This window comes from Anser anser (genome assembly GCF_964211835.1).
Source record: "Anser anser genome assembly, chromosome: 16".
NCBI lineage: Eukaryota > Metazoa > Chordata > Aves > Anseriformes > Anatidae > Anser > Anser anser.
This window is the reverse complement of record NC_139737.1, coordinates 9,292,523-9,316,828: the sequence shown is the minus strand read 5'-3', so window position 1 is coordinate 9,316,828 and position 24,306 is coordinate 9,292,523. Positions and strand designations below refer to the sequence as shown.

At 40.2% G+C, this 24,306-nt stretch overlaps 2 protein-coding genes across 3 annotated transcripts in view; one reads left to right on the top strand and one right to left on the bottom strand.

The window, feature by feature from the left end:
• PREX1 (phosphatidylinositol-3,4,5-trisphosphate dependent Rac exchange factor 1) overlaps positions 1-4,177 on the bottom strand; it is a 172,277-nt gene extending 168,100 nt beyond the window's left edge. For both annotated transcript variants that reach the window (XM_083802157.1, XM_083802158.1), the window contains exon 1: positions 3,716-4,177. In XM_083802157.1, the coding sequence (XP_083658283.1) occupies positions 3,716-3,880 (165 nt within the window). In that variant the 5' untranslated portion in view covers positions 3,881-4,177. The remainder of the gene's footprint in view (positions 1-3,715) is intronic.
• Positions 4,178-6,222: 2,045 nt separating this feature from the next.
• Positions 6,223-24,306, top strand: part of ARFGEF2 (ARF guanine nucleotide exchange factor 2) — a 61,296-nt gene continuing 43,212 nt past the window's right edge. Inside the window, exon 1 of the mRNA XM_083802156.1 lies at positions 6,223-6,305. The gene's annotated coding sequence lies outside the window, so the exon portion shown is untranslated. The remainder of the gene's footprint in view (positions 6,306-24,306) is intronic.

Here is a 24,306-nt window from a genome sequence, read left to right as displayed (position 1 = left end):
TAATGGGGCTTTACAAAGAAATTTAGCACATATCCACATAACTACATTATCTATTAATATTCATGATTTCCACAGTATTTCTTCAAGCAGGATTCTGTGTTTTTCAACATCACACCTGCCTAGTACAATGGCAGGTAAGATAGGACACAATACAGCCTGTGCATATTCATAATTGAGTAACTTCAGATCATTAGCTGAGAGCTGGTAGAAAACAGTTTGCCCTTTCTCAGTATGGTAACTCCTTATTTTGAGGTTCAATCTAGGAAAAGTAAGTCTATCAAAATCCTATGATATGCATGAGTATCATATCTGTACCATACTAATATTTAATATGGAATCTAGGCACTCTAATAAAATAGCTATAACCCTTGGAACTGATCACCTCATCTTGCAAGATCTGGAGCAAACCACAGTAAAAAGCGATGAGGTTTCATTCTCTCCAAACTTCTGGTTCATAATACTGCAATGGGACTTCTCACAGGTGTAACAGAAACTGCCCAGGAACAAACTGACCAGAACAGCCTTCTTGTGCCCCCAAATCAAACCTATTGGATTGAATAAAACAGTTAAGCTGTAGCGAGACAGCTAAGTTAACATTGCAGATACAACTTTTGTGAGAATTACTAGAGGTATGAAATAACAGCTTCTAGACACTACATTATTTAAATAGGTAAATACCTAGAGCATTTTTATTAATGTTTTTACTTCTGAGCACAAAACCAATAGCAAGATGTTTTCTCACAACAAAAACTGTTAGTTACCATGAAAAAGAGAACTTGACGTGCCATAACTTTCATGATACCTGCTTTACGAATCCATAGAAGCAAAAATAAAGACAATCTTCTACACAAGGCAAATAAAATAAAGATTGAGTCCCTTTGTTTCCGGGGAAACTACTTTCCCTATAGCTTGGAGGGGGGTTGGGGGAGGGGAAGATTTCTAAGAATAAGAAGAAGATAAAAGGAAACCTTTCCTTTAACATGGTCACATGCTAGTCTTCTAAAAAGGACAAAAATACTCTTAGTTGTTTTGCAAATCCATAGTATCAAATACTTAAGAGATTCTTTTACATTACTAGGGAACACATGGAAGCTTCTGTTAGCAAGCAACCTCAGGGCTGTGAATAAACCCATAGAATTCAGTTGTTTGCTTTTTAAAACATTGTTTATTGAGAATACTTAATGAGAACTGCAGCTTCAACAGCAAATATTTAACGAGGAGCACAAACTCCCTCACCTAACCTTTTTCTAAAGCACAACTGTCCCATCTTACTTATGGAAAACTCATTTTGATAACTGAAAGATGCGAGATTTAGCCTTCCTTTATTTATCAAAGTGATTAAAGTTACTGAAGCAAAGGAACCTGCACCCCTCCTGTCTCAGCTCATGTTCAACAGGAACTAGTTTCCATAGGATCTGGGAACTGCAGCCTTTTTTCTACTGCTGCCAAGAAATTCTTTCTATAACTTATGGAAAAATAATCAATTTCAGTACAATTCACACTGAAAAAAAAAAACACATTAATATCACACAACCACGTTTGAGCGTTAACTGGGTACCATACCCCAGAAAGTAGAAGAGTTTATGTTTATTTTGCACTGGGTAAGTGCTGCTCACATGGAACACGAGACAGTAAGAACGAGACCCATGGGGCAAAAGCAACAGTTCCTACACAGTCACATCTGAGCACTCAGAAAAAAGCTAATGGGAGTAAAGTGGACTTAATTTGTGAGGCCCACGTAGATTTGAGAATACCGAATCCCAGAGCTACTTGTTAGAAGGTACTAAGTGAGGGCCTTCCACCAAATTCATGCAGAAAATATTTCACTCCAAATTTTGTTTTTAAAAATATCTTCCCACTACTGCTCCATTCACCCTCACGCACTGCAGTAGGCCCTCATTCTCCTTTCCTTGGTGCTAAAACCATTCAGCTGCCTGAATGCAGTTGTATAGAGACTCAGCCCGTAAGAACTAGGTCAATGATTGAAGGAACTTGTTATTTAGGACAGCAGAGGAACATTCAATACGTGCTTCAAGTTAAGCCTATGTGCGAACACTGCTCTAAACCAAGGCCTAGAGATAGGAAAGATCCCATCCCTCAGTGCTTTATTCAAACATAATTACCGAAACAGAAACTCCACAGGGGAGTAAAGCTACACTATCAGAACTGGCCCCCAAGATAATTCTACCGCCAATCTCCGGCGAGTAGCTACTAACAAAGTGACTGTGAAAGGCTCCGGCTGCAGCGAGCCATCCTGAGAAGGCAGCCAAGCATACTCCATCGGTATCTTCTCCTGCCATTACCTAAGGCACATTACTCACCGCTGTTCCCACAAAAACTGCCAAGTTAACAAATATAAATAAATAAAAGACTGTTTTGTTCTGTTTAATATATGAGAATCCCATTAGTTAATAATGCGAATGCATTTAGCTGTAGGAACTGAAGCTAAAAAACACATGCAGCCTGAATCTGCATTCCAGCCTGCAGCTCACAAAATCGCAAATTCAGTACTTAGGACAGAGGAATTTTCTGAGTTTTATTATGATTATTATTTTGTTTTGCCTATAGGGTGGGGCATTTTGCAACTTGCAGCTATTTTAGGAATCTCCTTACAGTGAGACAGAATCCTCATTTCAAATGAAGCTAACTGACACTTTAATTGGAAGCTTTCTGAAATTACAGACTTTGTGTTCAACTATTTGAGAGAGAAAAGGAGGATTTAAGTAGAGACTAGTTCTTAAAGCAACCACTTCCTTTTCATTTATCTTTACGCTAGACAGTTTGCCACTTGGGTGACTCTGAACAACGCTGAAGACAAACCGAATTTAAACAACAAACAAACAAAAACTTTGCTGGGAAGATGAGTCAAAAAGGGTCCAGGGTCTAAGCCATTTAGATGAAATCAGGGTTTAGTACTTATCTAGCAAAACACCAGAAAGAATTTTTGCCCTGACCAATCTTTTGGAAATCTCTGCAGAGACTTCCCTTGCTTTGATTCCTGATCTCTGTGTGATCAAATAGTTTATTCTTCTTCTTTTTTATGGCATATCTGTTATCTAGTAACTTTTACTGCAGGCTCTTCGAGTTATTTGCAGGACTGTGGTGGTATGCTGATGAATTCCACATCTAGAGCCTACGTAGGAAAAAGGAAACATCCAGATGGAGTTTTACTTCTGAACCACTCTGTTTGGAGGGCGGGTATAATTGTCTCCACATGCACAGACACACCCTGCCCAATCCCATGTTTGTGTTTACCCGTAAAGCAATATATATATATATAGTATTTATTTACAAATAACAGCCAACAGGCAAGGATAGAGCTCGCGGCTGGGCGGAACAGCAACTTCTGAACAACAACAAAAGGGGGAGGCACTCGGCGAGGCACATTCATTCCTGGAGCGGTCCCTGTCACCTCACAACACGACAGGGCACCCGCGTGCTTCCCCGGGGCTGCAGGGGCGGCACAGCCGGCCCTCCACCGCCCCGGCTATGCTTTTTTTTTCCTCGCCGGAGGCCCAAACGCCGCCGTTGGCGGCCCCCTCACGCAGCGGGGGCATCCCCCGCCCTCTGCGGCTCGAAGAGCAGAAATTTCCCCGGCCGGAGCGAGCCTGCCCCCCTCACACTTTGCCCCGCCGCCGGGACGCGGCTCGCAGCCCCCGGCCCGCCCGGGGAGGAGCCGAGCCCCTGAGGGGGGCTTTGTCCCCCCGCTGCTCACCGACTGCAGGAACCGGAGGGTCCCCACGTAGTCCCGCTCGGTGCTGAGGATCTCGTTGAGGACGCAGAGACGGAGGCGCAGCTGGCGGTCGGTGTCCTTGGGGCAGCCGGCGGGCTCCGCCGCGCCGGGGTGAGGAGGAGGAGGAGGAGGAGAAGGCGGCTCCATGGTGGTGGTAGTGCTGGCGGCGGGGCGAGGCGTTCCGCTTCCCCGCTGCTCGCCTCAGGAGCCCCCCATAGCCCCGCGGTGTCCGGAGAGCCCCGGGAACGGCACCCCTCTGGCCGCCCCCCTCGGCCCTGCCTCGCCCGCGGGCGGAGGCGCTACAGGAGCCGGGCGCTGAGGGGAGCCCGGCTGCGGGACATGCCGGGGGAACGGCGGCGCGGCGGGCGCTCGGCGGCCGAGGCGGCGCTGAATGAGGAGAGGAAGGGAAGCCCCGGCGGCGGGGGGGTGTGGGGGAGCGGGAGGCGGGCGAGGAAGGCGGGACGGGGCGGGAGGAGGCGGCGGAGCTCGGCCCCTGGAGGCCCGGCCCGGGTAACGGCGGGCAGCGGCCGGCCGGGGGTGGCTGAGGGGAGAGCGGCGGGGGGCGAGGGTGGGAGGGACGGGACGGCCGTCACGGGTAGCGCGCGGCGGGAACGCGGCCTCACCGCGCTCCCTCAGTCCACTCAGCCTTCAGTTCACTCACACCCGAACTCCTCACATACCACATGCCTTGTGCTCCCTCAGACCACTTACCCCTCAGACACAACTCACCCCTCACACCCATACTCCCTCAGTCCACTTACCCCTCAGTTCACTCACTCCTCACACAGACACCCATCACACCCGAGCTCCCTCACACACCTAATGCCCCCCACTCCTTCAATCCACTCACCCCTCACACACCACATGCCTTATGCTTCCTCCATCCACTCACCCCTCAGTTCGCTCACACCCGAGCTTCCTCACATGCCAAATGCCCCACGCTCCCTCAATCCACTCACCCCTCACACCCACACTCCCTCACACGCCACACGACCTGCTCTCCCTCAGTCCGTTTGCCCCTCACACACGCGGCCCTCACACCCAACACACGGACCCCACAAACACTACATTCACATAACACATGCAGAAACTGAACTTAGGCACTCCACACCGCAGTAACGCAACACACCACCACATGCCGCGGACACTCACACACAGACCCCTCACAGCCCATGGCCTGCTGCGAGCAGATGCACACCAGGACAGGCACACTCACACACAAACTCATATACGCACAGAAATAGGCACAAATGCATGCGCCTCTGAAAGTGGAGACGTACACACAGCTTCACTGGGACAGAAATGCACAACAGGCACTTGCATGCACAGAGAAATGCACCCAAATCTCCATATCTCCCTCCTCTGAGATGTACTGAGAGGCAAGCACACAAACACAAAGCTCTGGTGCGTAGAAATGCATTCAGGAATGCATACACAGAAAGTACACAGCTATGCAGAAATAAGAGATCACACACTTCTACGCCAATGGAGAACATATACAAGAAATGTAAGTGTTTCTCTGGTGTGAATCAGAAATGTTGTGGTTTTAGTTGGCTCTAACTGCTTATGCAAAGTGGGTACAAGGTGAAATGAGTAAATTGCACACAGCAGTAAACGGAGCACTGTAAGTCACCGCTGGTCCCACTGACTTCCAGAAAGCTAATGTGATTCATACCAGTGGAGATTCACTCAAATATCTTCAATGCACCATAGGAAAGCTGCCAGGCTTTCTTCATGGTAAAAATAAATATTTATTTCCTTTGAATTAAGGAGAAAAATATTTCAAGAGAAAATTAAAAAAAAGTTAATAATGTGAACTTTTAAGTAGCATAACTGCAGGGACAGATCTCATCTATTACCTTAGACATGAAAACAAGTAATGTAATAAAACATCATTTTCCTCAGGCTAAAACAAAATACCTCTTTTGGTGTTTCAACTTAAAAGTGACATTTTTCTGTCTTGGTAGGTCTCTTTTATCCTAAGTATTAAGTTTTCTATTTAGGAGAAAATGACAGCAGTCCAACACACAATTGTCATCTTTAATTCTGATTTAAGCTTCATGGATATCATATTACATGACATGAAAAAACAACTCTTCAGTCAAGGTATAGTGGCAGCAGGCTGTATGTCTGCTTCATAAAGAAATATCGAAGATGTTTTTAGACCTAGATGTTGAAATTGTCTGAATCAAGTAATATTGATATGTTAGCTTGCCAGATCTCCTTATGATGTAGCTTTGGGTCAAGGTACAGAATTCACACCTTTGCAAATATGATTCTCATGATACATTGTAATCTCACTCCATTTCTGCAACCTTATCAATGAGAAATGTTGCCTTCACTCCAAGTCAGTCAGAAACATGATTGCTCAAAATGGAAAGAAAAATGTGGGAAAGCTCATACATCCATAATTGTAGGAAATCAGAGGGAAAAGCACTGAGGGAAAGGGGATAGCAGGAGATAATTCTGGGTTTTGCACAGATCTGAGCTGCGTGGAGGGGCACTACAGGAGATGGAAGAGCGCCACAGCATAGGCCTGAGACAAGGACAAAGAAGCAAGACTTCAGGACAGGTCAGATTAGACTCTAAATTCACTGTTTTTCCTTCAAGTTAATTATTACCATTTGTTTTCTTCTGAGAGTTACTAGAACATTTTCATTTATTTAGTTAGTGTGTCTCTAGTTGCTGTCTTTTTAAAAATCAAATGATATTTCTGTGTGGGACAAGTGACAAGACTCTCATTTAAAACATCCTAATGGTTTAAATAACAGTATTCTCTGTTTGGAAAAATCAGCATCCCCAAAGCTACGCCCCCACCCTGTGGCTGAATGAGAAAGCTGACAGTTTGAAAGTTTTGATTTGTTAACTCTAGATCCTGTTTTTGCCTCAGAAGTCTCATAATGGTTTCATTTCCTCAGCAAATGCTGAGACAGGAGACCATCGTAGATAATCTGTGGGATGCTCTCTGAGCAATGCTTGAACTACTGTGTAGTGTGCATGCCCTTTTGTTTACGTTGTGTGTGAGATACATACACAATTTCTAACTTTATTGTTAACTTTAAAAGCATTATTATATAAGGTATTTTAAAAGGGTGCTACTTCTGACTGGAAAGATTAAAATGTTATGAAAGAAGTTTACATTAAAATTAAAGAGAGAATTTTCACTCTTTTTTGAAATAGTTTTATTTTACCTGTAGAAAAAAATATTTTTGGTACTGTAAAGAGTTTTGTTAGTTACTGTTTACTTTATTTCTTTCCAAATTATCTCAGATATACACAGAGAATCCTTATTTCAGACTGGATGATTTATTAGTTGCTAGCATGGCTTTTAATTTTAAAGACAAAAATCTGTAACTAGCCAGCCAGCTCTTTTATTTTTAAAGGGATGTTGTGTATTAACTGAACAAAGCTTAAGCTGAATTTGTGCCTCCTAGCTTGTTTTTTTTTCTCCTTCTTTTTTTTAAATTATTTTTAAAAACGAGGTAGTTTACAACTACTGTTCAGTTTTGAAGATAAATTTTACTACCAATATTTTTTCAAGTGAGCACTTCAAAAGCAAACAAAAAAATGCTGCTACTTTGTAAAACAGTCAGGGAGTCAATTATCAGGAGAGTGACATATCAATTACCATGAAATTCACCATCTTTCATGAAGATGTAATTAATTTACATGTGCTTGTAAGTTGTTTGGAGCTGTTATGTTTGTACATTGTCTACCACAGTAACATCAAGGTGTTAAGGTCTCTACATGGTATTACAATACCAAAAAAAAAATTATCAACTATGTGTTTGTCTCTGTACTGATTGTGTTCCCTGTTGTAGGAGAAAATATTATTCGCTATCAGCCTTGTGAAGGCCATGCTGAAGGTTCTGGGAAGGCTGCTGTAGAATAAGATTTAGAAATCCAGAGTGATTGTAGAATTTGTTAATTTAAACTGAGATTATACTCTTTAGCAAGGAAGATCCAGTAATGTACCTACCTGCCTCTTCCCCACTGTTTTGTTTTTTTTTTTCCTTCTTCTTCTCCTTTAACCATTGTTATTCCATTCTGAAAGGCATATCTCTCTATTAGTCTTCCCAAAAGCGTATTTGAAGTTTGCTGGAGTTAACAAGTGTTCTTTCTGCTAACATTAGGAAATTTTGCATCCAATCCCCATTTTTGGCTTAACAAAGAATAGCCACTCATGCTTAGTTTCAAAGTGGCTTGATGACAAAGGCAGATGTTCAGTGCATTACACATTCTGCATTGTATATGTGTACACATTGTATATGTGATTTATATGAATTGATCCCATTAATTAATTAATTAATTAATCGTGGTGCTAAATAAACTCCAGCCTCACATGCTTTGAGTTTTGAAGATGTTTATACTGCTTTTCAGTAGAATTTGGTACACCACACTTTCACACGTTATTGAGCCTTTCTGTGGTGAACAGTATCTGGATGACAGAGTCTAGGGTACAGTGTACATCTAGGGGACAATACATATGAACATTACTTTCTTGTATGGATCTCCACTGGGTCTTTTTGTGTGTGTTCTTATTGTCGTGTTAAAAGAGCTACTGGATTATAGGCTCCTGTATGCTGCTGTACAAGTTGGTTGTATGGACCTCTTGGTGAAAATGGGTCTCAAACAGTCCACGTATGGCAAGCTAACTTTAAGAGAAGCTTAAAGCTAGAAGTGAGCTTTGTGTGGAACTGTGTATGAGCGGGTATGGACTGCATAAAGGCAGGCGTCACAGAGCCTTAGCTCACATGATCGCAGTTATACTGTTTCCAGATCTGTTACATGATGTCAGTCTGCAGGGCACCCTAAATTTACCAGCCCAGTTCAGCATTAACTCAGCCACAGCCCCTTTCAATGAGCAGTATAGAAATATCAAAGGTGTACATGTGAAGTCCACAGGTCAGTAGAAGTTTTGTTCCCCCAAACAATTTTGGCACTCAGGTGCTGTATATGACCTACCTGGCTTAAGGTAGCATGAGGATTTCCTGAGCCTAGAGGTTGTACCTGGACCATTGCTTTTAATAGTCGCTCGTGGACCTATTTCACAATGAGTTCTCCTAAACCCTTTCACACACATTTGAACTGTTGGCTTTTCCAGGATTCTTTAGTTGGCGATTTCCAGGATTCAATCAGTTCCACATTTCATGATGTGTTCTATAAAAAATAATTAAAAAATCCCTTTTGCTTCAGACCTGGCAATTTACGTGTACGCCTTAACTTTAATATTGTGAGAAATAGAGCTTAATCACTGTCCTTGCTCCTTCTACTGTCCATTTAAGATTTTGTAGACCTTTAGGATATTTGCCTTCAGTGGTTTCTACATCAAGTTAAAATACCCTGTTCTGTTAGTCTCTCATCATATGGAAGCCATTTCATGTGTTTGATCACCTTTACTGCCCTCCTCTGTACTTATAGTAGTCCTACTATATCCTTTTAGAGGTGGTAGTAATGGATTTCTGCAATGCTTTAAAGACGTGTGTGCACCAGGGATTTGTTCGGTGGTACCATGATGTTCAGCGTATTGTTTCTATATAGGTTCTAAAATGCTGCTTGCTTTTATGGCTGCTGCTGAGCAGGGAACAAGCCCTGACTCCAGGCACTGTTTACTGAATGGAAGTAGCTAATTTAAAACCTGTCATTGTATCTGTAGATATGCAGAGTAATTCTAGAAACTTCAGTCAAAATAATGTAGTGAATGGAGATTTCCACCAGTGTAATTGAAATCAGATCCTGGCCTGTGTATAGTGGATGTGAATCACCTTTCACCTACCCCTATATATTTCATTGCAGCTTACTGGTTTCACTAAAGCCACTGCTGATTTATTCTAGCTAAGAATTAATCCCTTTGATTTCTACAAATGATTTATCTTCAAGCAAGATATATAGACGTAGTTTGCAGTGAGCTTTGCAGAAATAATTTCTCAGGTTCTCACTCTCCAGGAGCCTAAACTGCCAGTGGAGCATTTGTATTTCCTTTTTTACAATCAGCATAAAAATAATTTTTGGAAGAAAAACGCTCAGGTAACTTGTCTGCAGAATGGCGTAGGACAAATATAGAGAGGCTTAGAGTGAGCTTGGAGAACAAAGGAACTGAATTGCTAGGCAGGGCCGGGTGGAATTCTCTTTGATTAGAGGATAATATTGTACACATTCAGTCAAACTCTGAAAGCACTTAATTAGACTCACAGTGTGTGGCAGAAGAAGTTAAGTATTATTATGTCCATTTGAAAATGGAGTAACTGAGATATAGACAGCTGAAGTGGCTTACCCAAGAACACAGTGTCAATATGTGCAAACCCAGAATGCAGGAGTTTGCAGTTCCTGTCTTTGACTTACAGAACACACTCAAGGGGGCCCCCACAATGTCACACGAGTTTCCAGTCAGCTATTTACATTTTAACCATGCTGTTGTTCAGGTCGCGTCAGTGTGTGACGAGACAGCAGTGCCTGAAGCCTGTGCTTCTCCTTGGAGTCCTCATGTACCTTATTATTTCATAACTAATATCCCAGAGAAAACCAAAGGTCAACAACTTAATGACAAAAAGGATTCAGTATTTGAGAAGAAGGAAGGATATACTTAAGCTATCTCATAGAATCTATACAGAATTTTTGTATTATGTCCTATTTTGTAAAATGTTGTATTACCGTTACATTTAGCAGAGAGACAGCACAATGAGAACAGACAGTTGTTTCCATCATAAGGTCAGGTGACATGGACAAAATTTTTGGAACATATTCCTGGTATTGAACTCACTAGTTAATTGGAAATACAGCCTATTGCCTTTTCATTGGCATCAGTGAGCTTTGTGTCAAATCCTAAATGCATAGCATTGAGAAGCATGTCTTATTTCAAACATGCTGTAATCAGTGTAGAATTCTGTAATTCTATAATCAAGTCAAGAAATCCAATTTTTGAAGACATTCTGGAAGGGAGTTTTATTTGTCATTATTCACTTCTCTGATGCTCTTTTCTTTCCACTGTCTGATTCACTTCTTTTATCATATTTCCCCTCTTTGGCTCTTCCTCAATCATACCCACCTAGTTAAAACTAATCACGTACTAAAAAGTGCATAATGAGATTTTCATGATGCTCCTTCCTGACATAATTTTTGATTATGTAATTAAGGGTTCTTATTGGGCTCTTGAACCGAGAGAAGATTTTGGTTTAATTAATCAAAAGGTCTTGCTCAAATCAGGGTATTTTTAAGCAGTTTAGTTTTTAACTAATGTACAGAAAGCATTTTTATTTTTCCTCACTTATAGGATGTTATGTGATATGCTCTTTACCCTCTAAAGTCAACAATATAGAAACATTGTCTTGACATCAAGCTTAGTTCTTCTTAGGTAAAGCACTAGAATTAGGAACCAGGAACAGAGGTGCATCAAACTTCGCTGTGATTGAGCTAGGATAATTTTTGTGTTTTACTAACTGGAAGTTTGCCAGATGATTAAATGGTCAATTAAATTGGGGTTGTTCCACGTGAACTTTTTTCTTATAAGAAACCATGAAAATAAATTTGCTTTTTTTTTTTCTTTCGTGTCAAATTAATATTCTTATTAAATTTGTTGTTTTGAGCAGTACTAAGAGAGGCTGCTGGACGTTTTGCAGATAGTATTGCAAATAAGTATTTGCCCTGAGCTAACATAACCAAGTAAAAGGCACTTTTTGTATTTTATTCACTGTAAGTACATGAAGCAAAAAAAATAATAATAATAACATGAATGGTGGTGCTTGTTTTTGTTTATGAATTGCTTCTTCCTAAACACATTTGTGTCTTGTTGTTATCAGCCACCAGTATATCCTACAGGAAAAGCCACCTACCTTTTGGACAGCACAACCAATGTGAATTTAAAAAAATTAAGAGGTGGAGACTAGAATTATGCAGCCACTTCTGAACTTGTATGGTTTTCATAATTAAAGGCAGGAAAAAAGTCTCTCATGCAACAGAGATTTCAAGACAAAAGAAAAAATGTTTTATTAGATAAACAAAATACAAGTTATCCATCCATTTATTCTTTTCTCCCATTCCAGTCTCTGCTTTTTACCATGTGCCTCAGTGCTTTTGAAGATGCAGATCCCGACTTTTGGGGGCTAGGGATTGGCAATAGCTCAGCAATCTGTGGTCCACTGGCTTTCAGCTGCGACAAGTGCTTAAGATGCTTGTTGAGAATGAATGGATCATTCACATGTTTATGTTCAGATCACACATAAGTGATTGACTAAACTGGGGCCTATTTCCAGTGTTGGTGTAAGGGAAAGGAGCAAAACCTCATGTAATGTGGTGCTGCATCAGCTGCTGCTTTGATATTCAGTGCTTCAAGTGTATTTAAGCAGAGCTGTAATTTCTATTTTTTGTCTACACCTGCAATTTAGTGCAGTAATAATATTTTTTTTTTAAATATGGAGTGATTTCAGTAATAAGCATTTGTGAAATAATATGTGAACCCTTCACCACTAAATATTGAGAGCAAAGGAGGTCCGCACTTGATAAACCAAAGATCTTTGTCTAAGGGTGGACTCAACCACTTAGATATCAGATTAGCACAAAATAGATAGCTTTTTCATAATACCTAAGTTTGCATTTGTGGTCTCCCTGGACTTCTTGTATTAATGGTAAAACTCTCTCTATAGTTATCGTAGTGCATGTATTTTATACCTACAGGGCTGAATTCATGTAATCAGGAGAAATTTACTCCTATATGCAGCTCAGGCTGTGGTTTCATTATTGGATGTAAGCCCATCTAAGTGTGGGCTACCCTTTTTCCCCTTTCTCCGTTGCTGCGTGTTTTCACCACCTCTTTTGTGACACTGTGGTGAACAGGATCAGGATCAGCTGATCCAGCTGAAAATTAACCGGAAGGCAAACAAACAAAAGCTCCTTTTTTCAGACAGATTTTTTCCCTGACTGGCTCAGTGTGCAACCCCTAAGAGCCGCCGCTGGCATGAGAGGAGACCTAAGGTCTTGTGGTAAGGGCAAGGCTGAGAGAAGGATGGGACTGCCTCCTTTGGCAGCAACTAATATGCAGATCAGTTGAAAGCCATTTGTGAAACTATAGCCTTACACTGCTACATGCATCAATGCTGGATGCAGTCCATGAAATTATAACCAGTTCTATAAGGTCAGTGCATGGGCTGTGAGCTCACAGCGTAGGCGTAGAAAGACATTCTGGGAAAACATCACCAAGCTCTAACAGAATACTAATTGACTACAGCAGACCCTTCGGAGAATGGGAATCAGACTTTTTTTTTTTTTTTTTGCCTTATTGATATTATCAAAAAGGGCTTTTTTTTCCACTTGCTGATTTTGTACAGAAACATTAAAAATAAGAGTAGCAATAAAAATGCCATTAAACCGACAGTATCACTCGTGAAATCACAAAACACTTTAATTTGAATTACAGTGTGGATGCTGTAACATCATACATAACAGGAAGCCAGTGACAGCAGATTAAAGTTAGGAGGAGGCCAATATGCTTTGCCACAGAAGATGAAACGATGTAAACACTAATGGCCCAGAACACAGCACGCAGAATGTCTTAGACTGAAGATGGAAGGGAACAGGGCAGATGTGTTTTTCTTGAAGCCTCTCTTAACAACCAAATTGCATTAACAATAGCAAAGATGTCAGTCAGTTTGGGCCCCTTTGCTTTCAGAAGTTCAGCACTTTCGAGAAATCTTCATTTTGGATAAAAATTTGGCCAATTAAGTCAAAAAGTAAAAAAATCTGAAGCTTTTTTTTTTCAGAATGTCCAGCTGGAGTAGAAGTGAAAAAAATGCTCTTTCTTTTTCAGAACTGAAGAAAAATGTTGCCATGTAGACACATAGACACAGCTCTATGGAAAGGAAAAAAGGAAAAAAATTAGTTACTTTGAATTAGATGTACATAACATGCTGCAGAATACTTTTTTTTTTTTTTAAGAAAAAAAATACTTACCAAAGTGTAAGGTATTTGTCTTTGGCATGTACGAGATTGAGATTTTATAGATCTTAGATGCACCCTGGTGTTGGGTGACTGTAAAATATAAATTCTAAACAGGATTTTCTTTCCTGTTCTGAGGATGTTGACTTGAACTAGATTATGCAGCCCTTTTTACACATTTACACCCACTGTCGATCTTCATAATGTCTTACTATGCAAATAGTTCCAAGCCATGAGAAAGACCTCCACAATTCAGACTTTTCTGAAAGTCTTTGCAAAGTTCAGACAGCAGCCCTGAGCCCTGATAGTCCCTGGAGAAGGAGAAAAATGCCTCTTCTCCTTGCTTTCTCCCAGGCACGAGGAGACAGTGCCTCTTAAGTAGTTTGTAGACAAAGCTCTCTCTTCTGAATGGCTGGTACTTTGGTGATGACTTGCACTGGAGCTGTATTTCCATTCCTCAAGGACCAAAATCCTGGGGCAGAAGTCAGTTTTCTGTACATGAAGTTTAGGCTTAGGCCAGATTCCTGTTTGGTATGCATCAGGTCACAGCAACAAACTAAGCTTGGGCAAGGTAATTACATAGATAGTCACACTGAATTCATTGACATTACCCATGTGCATAAGGGTGGCGAGGGCTGGCTTCAGTAAATCCGAGTCTCCATATTTCATTTGAATGACCTGTGATATGTTAATTATTTTTCCATTCCACTAGCTGAACAAATTACAGAATGATTTCGGTTTCAAATTGAGCATGCTTCCTAATAACACCAGATCAGAAATTTACAGCTTCCCTCTTCTGTGTCAGTACAACATACTGCAGCTACAATTTTGCATAGGAAGTTTCCTTAAAATGGTAGCAGGGATCTAAGTAACAAAGTATAGGATAAAACTACAGCACTAAAATACTTTTTTTTTTTTTAAAAGAAAGTCATAAGAGCCAACATGATGATGATACAGAGGTGTTCAAGAAGGATGAGCAGTGGAAAGGTTTGCAGTGGCAACAACATGGAAAAATCATTTTGCACTTTATAAACTGAACCAGTCCAGGGGAGACAGAAAGAAATGGTCCCATTCTCCCAATTTCTCCCCACACATTTCCTTCAGTTTTCTCAGAAACAATAGTGTTTCTTCTGTTCCATAGTATTTAGCCTCATAAAGTATTTGGGAAACACTGAAAGAATAAAGAAAATGAAGGTTAAGTAAAGTAAGTGTGACTGGAGAGTTCACTAGAACTTCTGTTGTGTTGCTCATGTTAATTCTGGCCCAGAAAGCAGAAGATACAAGAGGTGAAACCAGAATAAAGCTCCTTTTGTTAAAAATGAAGATTCTTCTAATGAATACCTAACAGCAAATAAAGAATTAATTACTATAGTAATGAGCAGAGAGAGGAAGCCTTTCCTGCTGGGAGGAAAGGAAACAAGTTTTCTTAAATCTGAATCAAGGAGCGAAGGAACTGTCTTGAACTGGGCTTATGAAAAACATGAACAGTTCTGAATGCACATGAGTAAAATCTGTACTGTATGGTAAAAACCAGGGACATTTCTTGATGATTCTGTTAAGTTTCTTGCAAGAAATTATGCGATATAAAGATCAGCAGAAAGGTCAGAGAGAATGTCATTTAGCAGCTTAGTTCCAGATGCTACTAATAGCTCTCCTTGTGGCTGAATTCATCTCACTAGTAAGGAAAATCATGGCTGTTATACAGATGTGTATTAGAGGAGCAATTGCTAAAATCCTGTGAGTCTGCAAACATTGTTAACTCCTTTCAGTGTAAGACATTCTGACAAACTTTTGTTGCATTATAACCAGGTTCTTCCCAATTCCTGCATAGTGTTGTTTCTTTCCTATTTACCGAATACGTTTCTGTCAACAATATCTGAACAGTTACGCTATTATCTAAATGAAAATCAAAATAAAACGCAAAATAGTTTTTTTTGTGTGCAAGATAGAACGTATAACAAGTCAGTCCTATAGAATTTAGATACATGCAAATCTAACTAGTGCTTGCATGGCAAATAAAGTCTCATTATCACCTCTCAGACAGGAAAAAATTGCAAGTGAGTGATTATCCAGCCCTGGGTCTTCCACCTCTCTGACACTTCAGGGCTTGGGAGCTATTCAGTTTCATTTGCATCTTTCCACTCAATTAGACTTCTCACTCTGCAGTCAAAAACAGTGATTGGCAAAAATATTTTCCCCATCTGCTCTCTCACTGTCTGCTATATATATATATATTTAGTAAATACACTTTTTTTTTTTAAAGACAAGTTGTTTCTAATGTTTCTCTTTATTTTAGTAATTGTAAGCTTTTCTGACCTAGGCATGGTTTTAAATACTTGAAAAGGACAATAGTCTCAGATTTTCAAGCCTGAGTATGTTAAGCTTCTTAAAATGATCGTTTTTAGGGCTGCTACACACCAGAAGCACACTAATGTCAGTCACAGGGAGCACTGAGTGTACAGTACAGGTAAAATAAGCCATGTTCATGAAGATAATCATATCTGGATAGACAAACACTTAAAATCTGATCTTCAGATTCTGTTACACCTCTGGTTGTCTAAAGTGTCTAAAGTTGTCTGGTGTCTCTAGCTGTTTCTGTATTGCACATCTGAAGATAGAGTTTACAGTACGGAGTCATGTGAGTCTCATATTGTACCTTGCAGGTAGCAGATGACTACTGATTTCACAAAGCAGCCCCTTTTGCCAGGACAACTAAAAACAAAAATTAAAAAACACACACACACACCAAAAAACCCTCTCTTTAATATGTTTTGTTATAGAAATGTGGGATTTTAACAAAATTATTCTGTGTGAGAAGTGTCTGCTTTCTTTGGACGTGTTGCTGTTCCTTTGAAATGCTGAAAACATGAAAAATGCAAATTTGGGAGTTTAGCCAATGTGTTAGTTTTACAGTTTTTTTTTACAAGAAAGTCCAAGTTCTCCTGTGAAAGCGGCAGCTGAAAATCTGATGTGTCCTGTTGGCTTTACAAGGAAAGCAGAATTTAATTTCCATTGACTTAGAATTGTATAAATCTCGCATATTCTATATATGACTATTATCCTTTGTAAATTAATTCAGGGTTAAATACCAAGGTAAAAGGTAAAATATCAGCACCACGCAGTAATACCGATGTTAGTTTCATAGGTCTTTATTGCTGGAAGAGCATCATTGCATTAGTGAAGCACTATATGTGGACTGATTACAAAAAAAGCTGATCTAATTTGTCTGGCACAGCACTGTGTACATACAGCTATATTGCTCCTCCTGTCAAATGATTGTATTTTCTTATCATGACATTACCCGGTGCTGTTCAGATATTTTGTCAGAGTTCTTTCCTCAAATTACAGATCTGCCCTGGGTAGGAATGGGAGTTCAGTGTAAGGCGCGTGGCAGGAGGTTGGCCTGAAAGATGCAGAAGGTCTGAGATCTGGATTTGAAGGAAACTGTGGGCATAAGAGAGAGAGAATTGTATTTAAACCTCATGATGAAGTACCTTGCTAATACCACCTGAATTCTCATATAAATAACCACTCAATAATTTGTTTTATTAATCCTCCAGTTACCTCAATTGTACTGTTAGCAATAGGAGAACTCTTTACCAGACTGGATTTATTGATTTTAGGGCATGCAGTGTTGGAAAAAAATGTAGAGGGCTGAGACAGTGAATCAAATGTGGAGTCCCTTGGGAGATCCACTAGTACATTACTGGACAGCAGAGAGAACAGCTAGAAGCCAAGCAGAATAAATAGAATCATTCCCTCTGGAAATGATTAAAAATGGGCAGCAGAAGGGGAAAGATCTATAGGGAGTTTCTGCTAATGCTGGACTGGGAACTGAGCTACTGTACAGGCAGTGCTGTTTTCACAAGAAATTTTCTGTCCATTCTGCATCTTTCTTAGGGTGAGGTTTCCGTCCTAATGTAAAATATATAGCAATATGCCAGTGGGGGAAGTGCTGTGAGGTTAGCCCTGTCAATCAGTGAGGAGCACCTGGCCCCTGGGCAGACATCCAGAGACGCTTCTTGCCAAGGAAGTAGCTTATACAAACTGTGAACTGTGTCCACCTGTTAGGCATTGTATGCACTTGATTTATGTCTTGTACTACAGACATATTTGCTACAACTAGCTCTTTACATCAGTTCAGTGGTAATTCTAGTAATTGGCACTGATTCACACATACATGCAGATACATGTATTCCTTGCCTATTTATCTGCCTTCTGCTCTGTTTGAAAGGCTTCCTTTTCTTGTATGCCTCTAACCATAAGAACACATCATCCAGTTATGTACGCAGCACAGTGCCATATTCAGTAGTAACGTTGAACTAGTCTGTGTTTCTTTTAAACTAGCCAAGGAACTCTAATTTTCCCCTCAGAAAATCAGCTAATGTGGTCTTAAAATATTTTTAAAGCAGTTCTGAGAATGATGCCAAACGCATTATTCTTCACAGCAGTACGATGAGAGCACTGTTTGCCAAGTGTATCTAACTTGACATCAGGACTATGTGTCTTGGGAGATTAAGACATTATATTTAAATCACGGGCATGTGTCAGAAAGCCCAGGTGCATTAGGTGCTCAGGGGAAAGGAGCCCGCAGTGAGGCAGTGTTTGTATTTCATGTAGACCATTTTGTATGTGTGTGATACATTGAGCAGTTAGAGACTTATCAGGAGGGTAAAAGGGATTCATTAATACAATGCAAAATCATCAACAAAAGCATCCCTAAACATGTAAAGGGCAGAGCTCTTAGTCTCTACCACTGTTATCAAATTGGTGGCAATTCTTTCTTTGACAGGCCAACTCCACGGCTCCATTTTGACATTTTAGCTTTTAATTTTTGAGACTGTAAAACAGAGATACTGCATTCATGTGCACATTTTTGTATATCTATCATATTCGCAGTGCTCTTACTAGCAGCTTAATTATCTGCTTGGTAGCTGTTAAGTTTGAGAATGCATGTTATTTCTTCCCTTTTGGGGGTTCCTAAATATTTATTTGTGAAGAAGACTGATGTGGTGCTTTCCCTACTTGTTCTGAAGTTTGGTACATGTTAACTGTGGGAATCATGGCATTGTCCTATCTGTCCTGGTCATTTATAGAAGACATGTGTTTCCTGTTTTCTCATCAAAGTACGGAGATGTTTGTAGAATGGTGGAAAAAGAGTGTGTGATCACTTTTTTATGAGATCTCTGGATGAGATCATTCTAATTCAATCTTACTAGTCAGGGCTATTTTGAGTGACATTCTGGTTAGAAAAAAAAAAAAGCAATTTCTATGCTCAGTTTCACATATCCTGTCATGGATGACATGCCACTGCTGCTTCAGGAAAATAACCATGATCAGTGAGAGCATTTCTTTCATTTTTAAGTGGAAGCATAGATTTGGGAATTGCAGAGAAAATCTTCAAAACGTGAATCATTATGATCAGAAGGCTAGTAGAGAGCATACCTATTTTAAATTCTGTAAAATCTTGTGCCTTTTAAGGTAATCTGATGTTTTGGGGATCTGTATTCTTGCCTCACAAATGCTTGGATATCACACTGTACAAAGTTCACAAGGCTCCCAGGTTTGATCTCATCCTAGAAGAGTACCTTCTTCAGCTACTATGGTAATCTTACTGGACTTGTTGACTCAACCTCACTTTAGCACAGAAAGCAAAAGCCTGGGACATATTTAATATTTGTCTTTGTATATCATGCTAAAATTTGGTATATATTACAATATGAGAATAGGAAAGAAATTCTGATCCCATTTTCTGCTTTCTGTATCTTCAAATGAACCAACTTGCCATCATCCGACTGGAGCTGTGGGTTGTTCTGCACATAAATTACAGGTATGTGTCAGAGGAGGGGTCACACGAGAGACCTTATCTGTTCTTTGTTGCCTTCCTTAATCTAGAGTAAAGAACTCTGTGGACTCAACACATCAGTGTGGGGTTGTGGTAAATGGAAAACACACCCAAGCCACTAAGGGCTGAAATGGATAATCTTGTAGGTTGGGCATTTACCTATAGGGATGAGCCATAACCAGTCATCCAAGCCATGCTATCAACAATTTTTGAGGTTTCAGCTAAAATATAAGCCAGATGTAAACCAGCCGAGCCAATAAAATTGTTTGGCACAAACCACTCTCACATTCTGCCTCATTCTGAACTCTCTCCGTGGTTGAATAGCACTACAGAGTGCGTTCTGTTCCAGTCGAGCCTAGAAATGGTCATATTGGGCTAAGGCAAACTCACATTACATATCAGCGGCTTCTTATTGCCTCAAGAGCAGCTGTACTGCTAGCTGTAGTTCTCTTTGGCTAGCTGGATTGCTAGCAAAATATCAGAGACAAAATAAATTTGTGGGAACGCTTGTGAGATCCCCAGAAAACTTCTGCTTTCTCAGCTTCTGAATGCAAGCCGTAAAATTACAGGGGATTTCACTGCTTATGAAACCAGTGTGCACAATATTTTCTTGTAAATACGGATCTCTTTCTCCTCTGACCTTACAGTTCTGTGAGTAAGTAACACCATGACCTGACTTATGGCCTCTACACAGAGTTAATGCACCCATCGCTTCTGAAAGTCAGGTTATTCAAAGTCTTTCCCATCAGACTGACCATACTGAAGTGCAGAATGCAATAAAGTTTTTTGCCTCCATATTATTTGGTTGTGTTTTGGCTTTGTTTGAATTTGCTGGTGCAGAAAGGAATTAATACCTCTGTTTTGATTTTTTTTTTTAAATCTCTTTCTCCTTCTGCTTTTTATTATTTTTAGTAAAATGTTACTTAACCATATGCCTATATGAAATATATTTCTAAATTCATAGGGCTGCATTTTAATATAACAAACACATGAAGCCAGTGCAAGCATTTGAAATTTCCTTTAAAGATAACACGTAAAACACCGTCAATACTTATTGATCTGAAAAAGAACAGAAGTTAAGTGTCTGTCTTTTACTATCAGATCAAATATCACTTTATCTAGGAATTGTTAAAACTTTAAGAAAAAAGAAGATCTATCGTACTGTATGCTAAGAATAAAGCAGTACTTACCATGCAGGAGTTTATGCAATTTACTGTAAGAAAGCAGATGTGTTACACAGGTTAAAAGATCACAATTTTTATTACGTCTGTAATTAGAAGCAGAATCTGTTGTTGTTGTTGTTGTTGTTGTTGTTGTTGTGTGTTTCTCTAGTGCCTGGTGTGGTTTACAGAGTATTTTGGCTAAATAGTTACAACTTTTTATTTTTTCCAAGTTACAGTCTTTATACTGTTCTCCAAGCAAGAGATAGGCATTTGGTTCAGGTTTGACTGTCCCATTCCCTTTGGTTAGCAAATGTGTCACAAGTACCCAGGGACAGCAAATTTTGATGATTTACATGTGCCACCTCCATAGCTGTGCATGAAAATCAGAAATACACCCTTTGGATAATCTTGTCTTTCTTCATACATCCTGACATGAGTGTCACTGAAAACAACTTGGTTTTAAATTACTGGGTGGGTACAAGTCACTGATCAATACTGGAGTTAAAGGAAATGTCGATTGGAACAACAGGCTGCAGACAAAGTATATGCAGATTTAAGGCCTCATAGCTTTCCCTCTGGCCTCATTTACTGCATTGTGGTTTCCATGTCATGTAATAGGGACAAGGTTGTGCTGCTGCTCATGTTGTCCCCTGTGACCAGTATCTGTTGACAGTGCTGTCCTAATTGCCCTGCGTGCAATATGGGAGGACATGTTCTTTCAGTATTTCGCTTTTCTCCTTCCAGGAGGCCCAAGACAGTTCAGGATTTTCCAATGATTTAGCTCATTCCCTCTCTTGTCAGTTTTCTTCACATATTTTTCTTCATTGTCCATGAGCACAGACATGCACAGGATGCCTTGCTTAGTCAAGAATGCAGACAACCCTCCCACCTGTCAAAGGGCATATAAGCACATTTACAAGGGGCCTTCATGCCTCTCAATTTTGACAGGTTTTATGCTCATAATCCCCTGCAAGCTTTCTGTGTCCACCTCAGTGAGACCTGGGAATTCAGGTGACTGTGCTCAGTGTCTCAGCTAGTGGGTAGGAAAGTAGGCTGTCTTAGCCAGATTGCGTTTCTATAGCACGACGGGCTACTGAGCAAGCCCCACAAGGAGGGGGCGAGACTGCTCTTCCACATGCTGACCTCTGTGCTTGTCCTTGACTAGATGGCAAATTGAGCCATCTGGTTTTTAATAGCATGAAGTAGTTGAGGGAGGGTTTTCTGGGATGTACACCTGCCTTTAGCTCAGGAAGGAGGTGTGGGTAGTATACGAAACTATGCATAGTAGCAGAAAAATGGTAGCAATCAGCATCTAGAGGACCCTCAGTGACCCTTGATTCAGCCTCTGATTTTGCATGTATAAAAATTAACGCATCTTGTCTTGTTGCCTTCTCATTTATATAGCACTGTCAACAAAATAATTGAAAAGTTGAAAAATTCCAAGAGGACAGGGGTGTTTAAAATATCTGAAACCATGGTGGGAAGTGGGCTTGTAGCTCAAACAGACCGTAAATGTTTCAACTGAATTGCCAGATTATTCTGAAACAGTAGTCATATAAATAGTTACAGAACGTCATTAGAAACATTTAAAATACAACCCAGCACATTAGCATGACCAATATATTAGTCATATGTGATTTAGCTATGAAAGGTGGCTTTGCGTGTGACATCAGTGGAATATTGCTTTTGTTACATCTTGGGTTTAGCAAGTATTTTACAGCTTGAATGACAATTCAATTGTGAGGAAGTGACAGAAAGTAGATATTCTGCTTATAGATCTTAAAAAATATTAATGACTACTGTGTAGATTAATGCCATAAAAAGCTCTTTGAAAAGGAGAAGCTAGAGGGAAGAGAAAGATAATATGAAGTAAACTCTTTAAGACTGTGAGAGAACCAGATCTACTTCTGAATTAAATATTAAGTTGTAGAACTAAAACGAGTTAAATGGTAGCTATGAATTCAGACATATATGGATTGGGAGGGACTAGGAACAAATGCAAGGGAGGCAAATAAAAGCAAAATCTTCAGGTCTCTGTTTAGCCTAATGGGTTAACTCTGTCATGTGTCTGTCTACTCACTTGTGTGGAAGGGGTATTGGTCACAGAGGAGTACTCATGACCTTCCTCTCTTCTACAAGCTTCTGGATATCTGATCCAAGTCAGACAGTGGCACGTGGTCTTCTGTTATGATCTCTAGGATGATAACCTCTTTCCACCTCTAGAACCGAAGATCTCATCATGTTAACATGTGTAACTAAAGTCCTTATTTGCACTTTAGAGGTCAAAGAATGGCGAGTTTGGTTTTGTTTTGTTTTTGCTGTGTGACACTTCTCAGCAGTAGTGCTGGCAAACTCAAGTGCATTCCCTTTATGGAACTAGACCTTTGGCGCCCTCAAGTGAAGAAAACTAGTTTGAACAAGTGGTAAGATCGGAAAAAGCTAAAACCAGCCTAACAAGAACATGACGGTACGATTGGAAACTGTGCATCTTACTCAGCGTGGGCATCTAGCTCTCTTACTTTTTTTTTCAGATTATAAGCCTAGTGCAGACATGCTCTCAGCTATGAACAATATCTCAAGTGCTATGTCTAACATCAGGATAAATTCAAATAATATTGACAGGCTGCTCCCAAGTAGATATGGTTTTAGGCGGCCTCTCAATTTTTTCTATTTGTCTTTTGCAGGTTTGGGATCTTGATTTTCACTCCACATATTGATTCCATAACATATTTTTTTCCCTATGGTGTATGGAGAATTGGGATTTATAAGCGAAGCATGATTTTCATGATGATACACTGGTGAGGGGAAAGAACATAAATATTCTGTCTATGGATCATTTTCTATCTCAAACTTACCATGATTGTCTCCATCTGACAACTGGTGTTTGAAATTCAAGCTGTTCATGTTAGTTGGTTATGTAAATTACCCAGAAACGTTTCTGTTCCCTAGCTGGATGGATAGATTGCACACAGCAGAAGTGGTTTGAAAACCCATAAGGGCAGTTCAGGCAAAAATAACAAATAAAAAAGTGTTTCAGAAAATGTGAAAGTGTTCCCTTTTTTCACTGTGCAATCATTGCAGACCCTAGAGAATTAGGCCATGCTGTGGATTGTTGGCTTGTCACAGTGTTGGATGGAACGTACTCTCATTTCATACTCCGTGGTTCATTGCAGTTTTGCAGCGTTGCTTGCAAAGGTGCAGCCAGATCCCTCTCTGTCCCACTGACTTGCCTCTCTTGAAACCTTCTAGTCATGAAGCTGTAGGGATACTTTCTGTGAGCTGTGTAAAGCCACTTTTTCTCCAGTAAAATGTATACTATTACCAGTATGAATATTGATAAAGAATCTATGTGGCCTCTGATGAGCAGCCACAAGACTGGCTGTGGCCTCCCATTTATATGGCTGCCTTACAAAGCCTGATCATAGATTATTTACAGACACATTACACTTAGTCTGCCCGAGCATATGGGGTGACTGCGTAATCTGCACCATATCCTCCGGTTGAGTTTGGGATCAGTCCTGCTGACTTGCTTGAACTGTTTTGAAAGAAGACATGTAGTGGCCCATAAAACACAAATTAGAGATACCCATGGTTTCCACTTAGGCAAAGTAAAACTATCTAGATATGTGAGCAAGGAC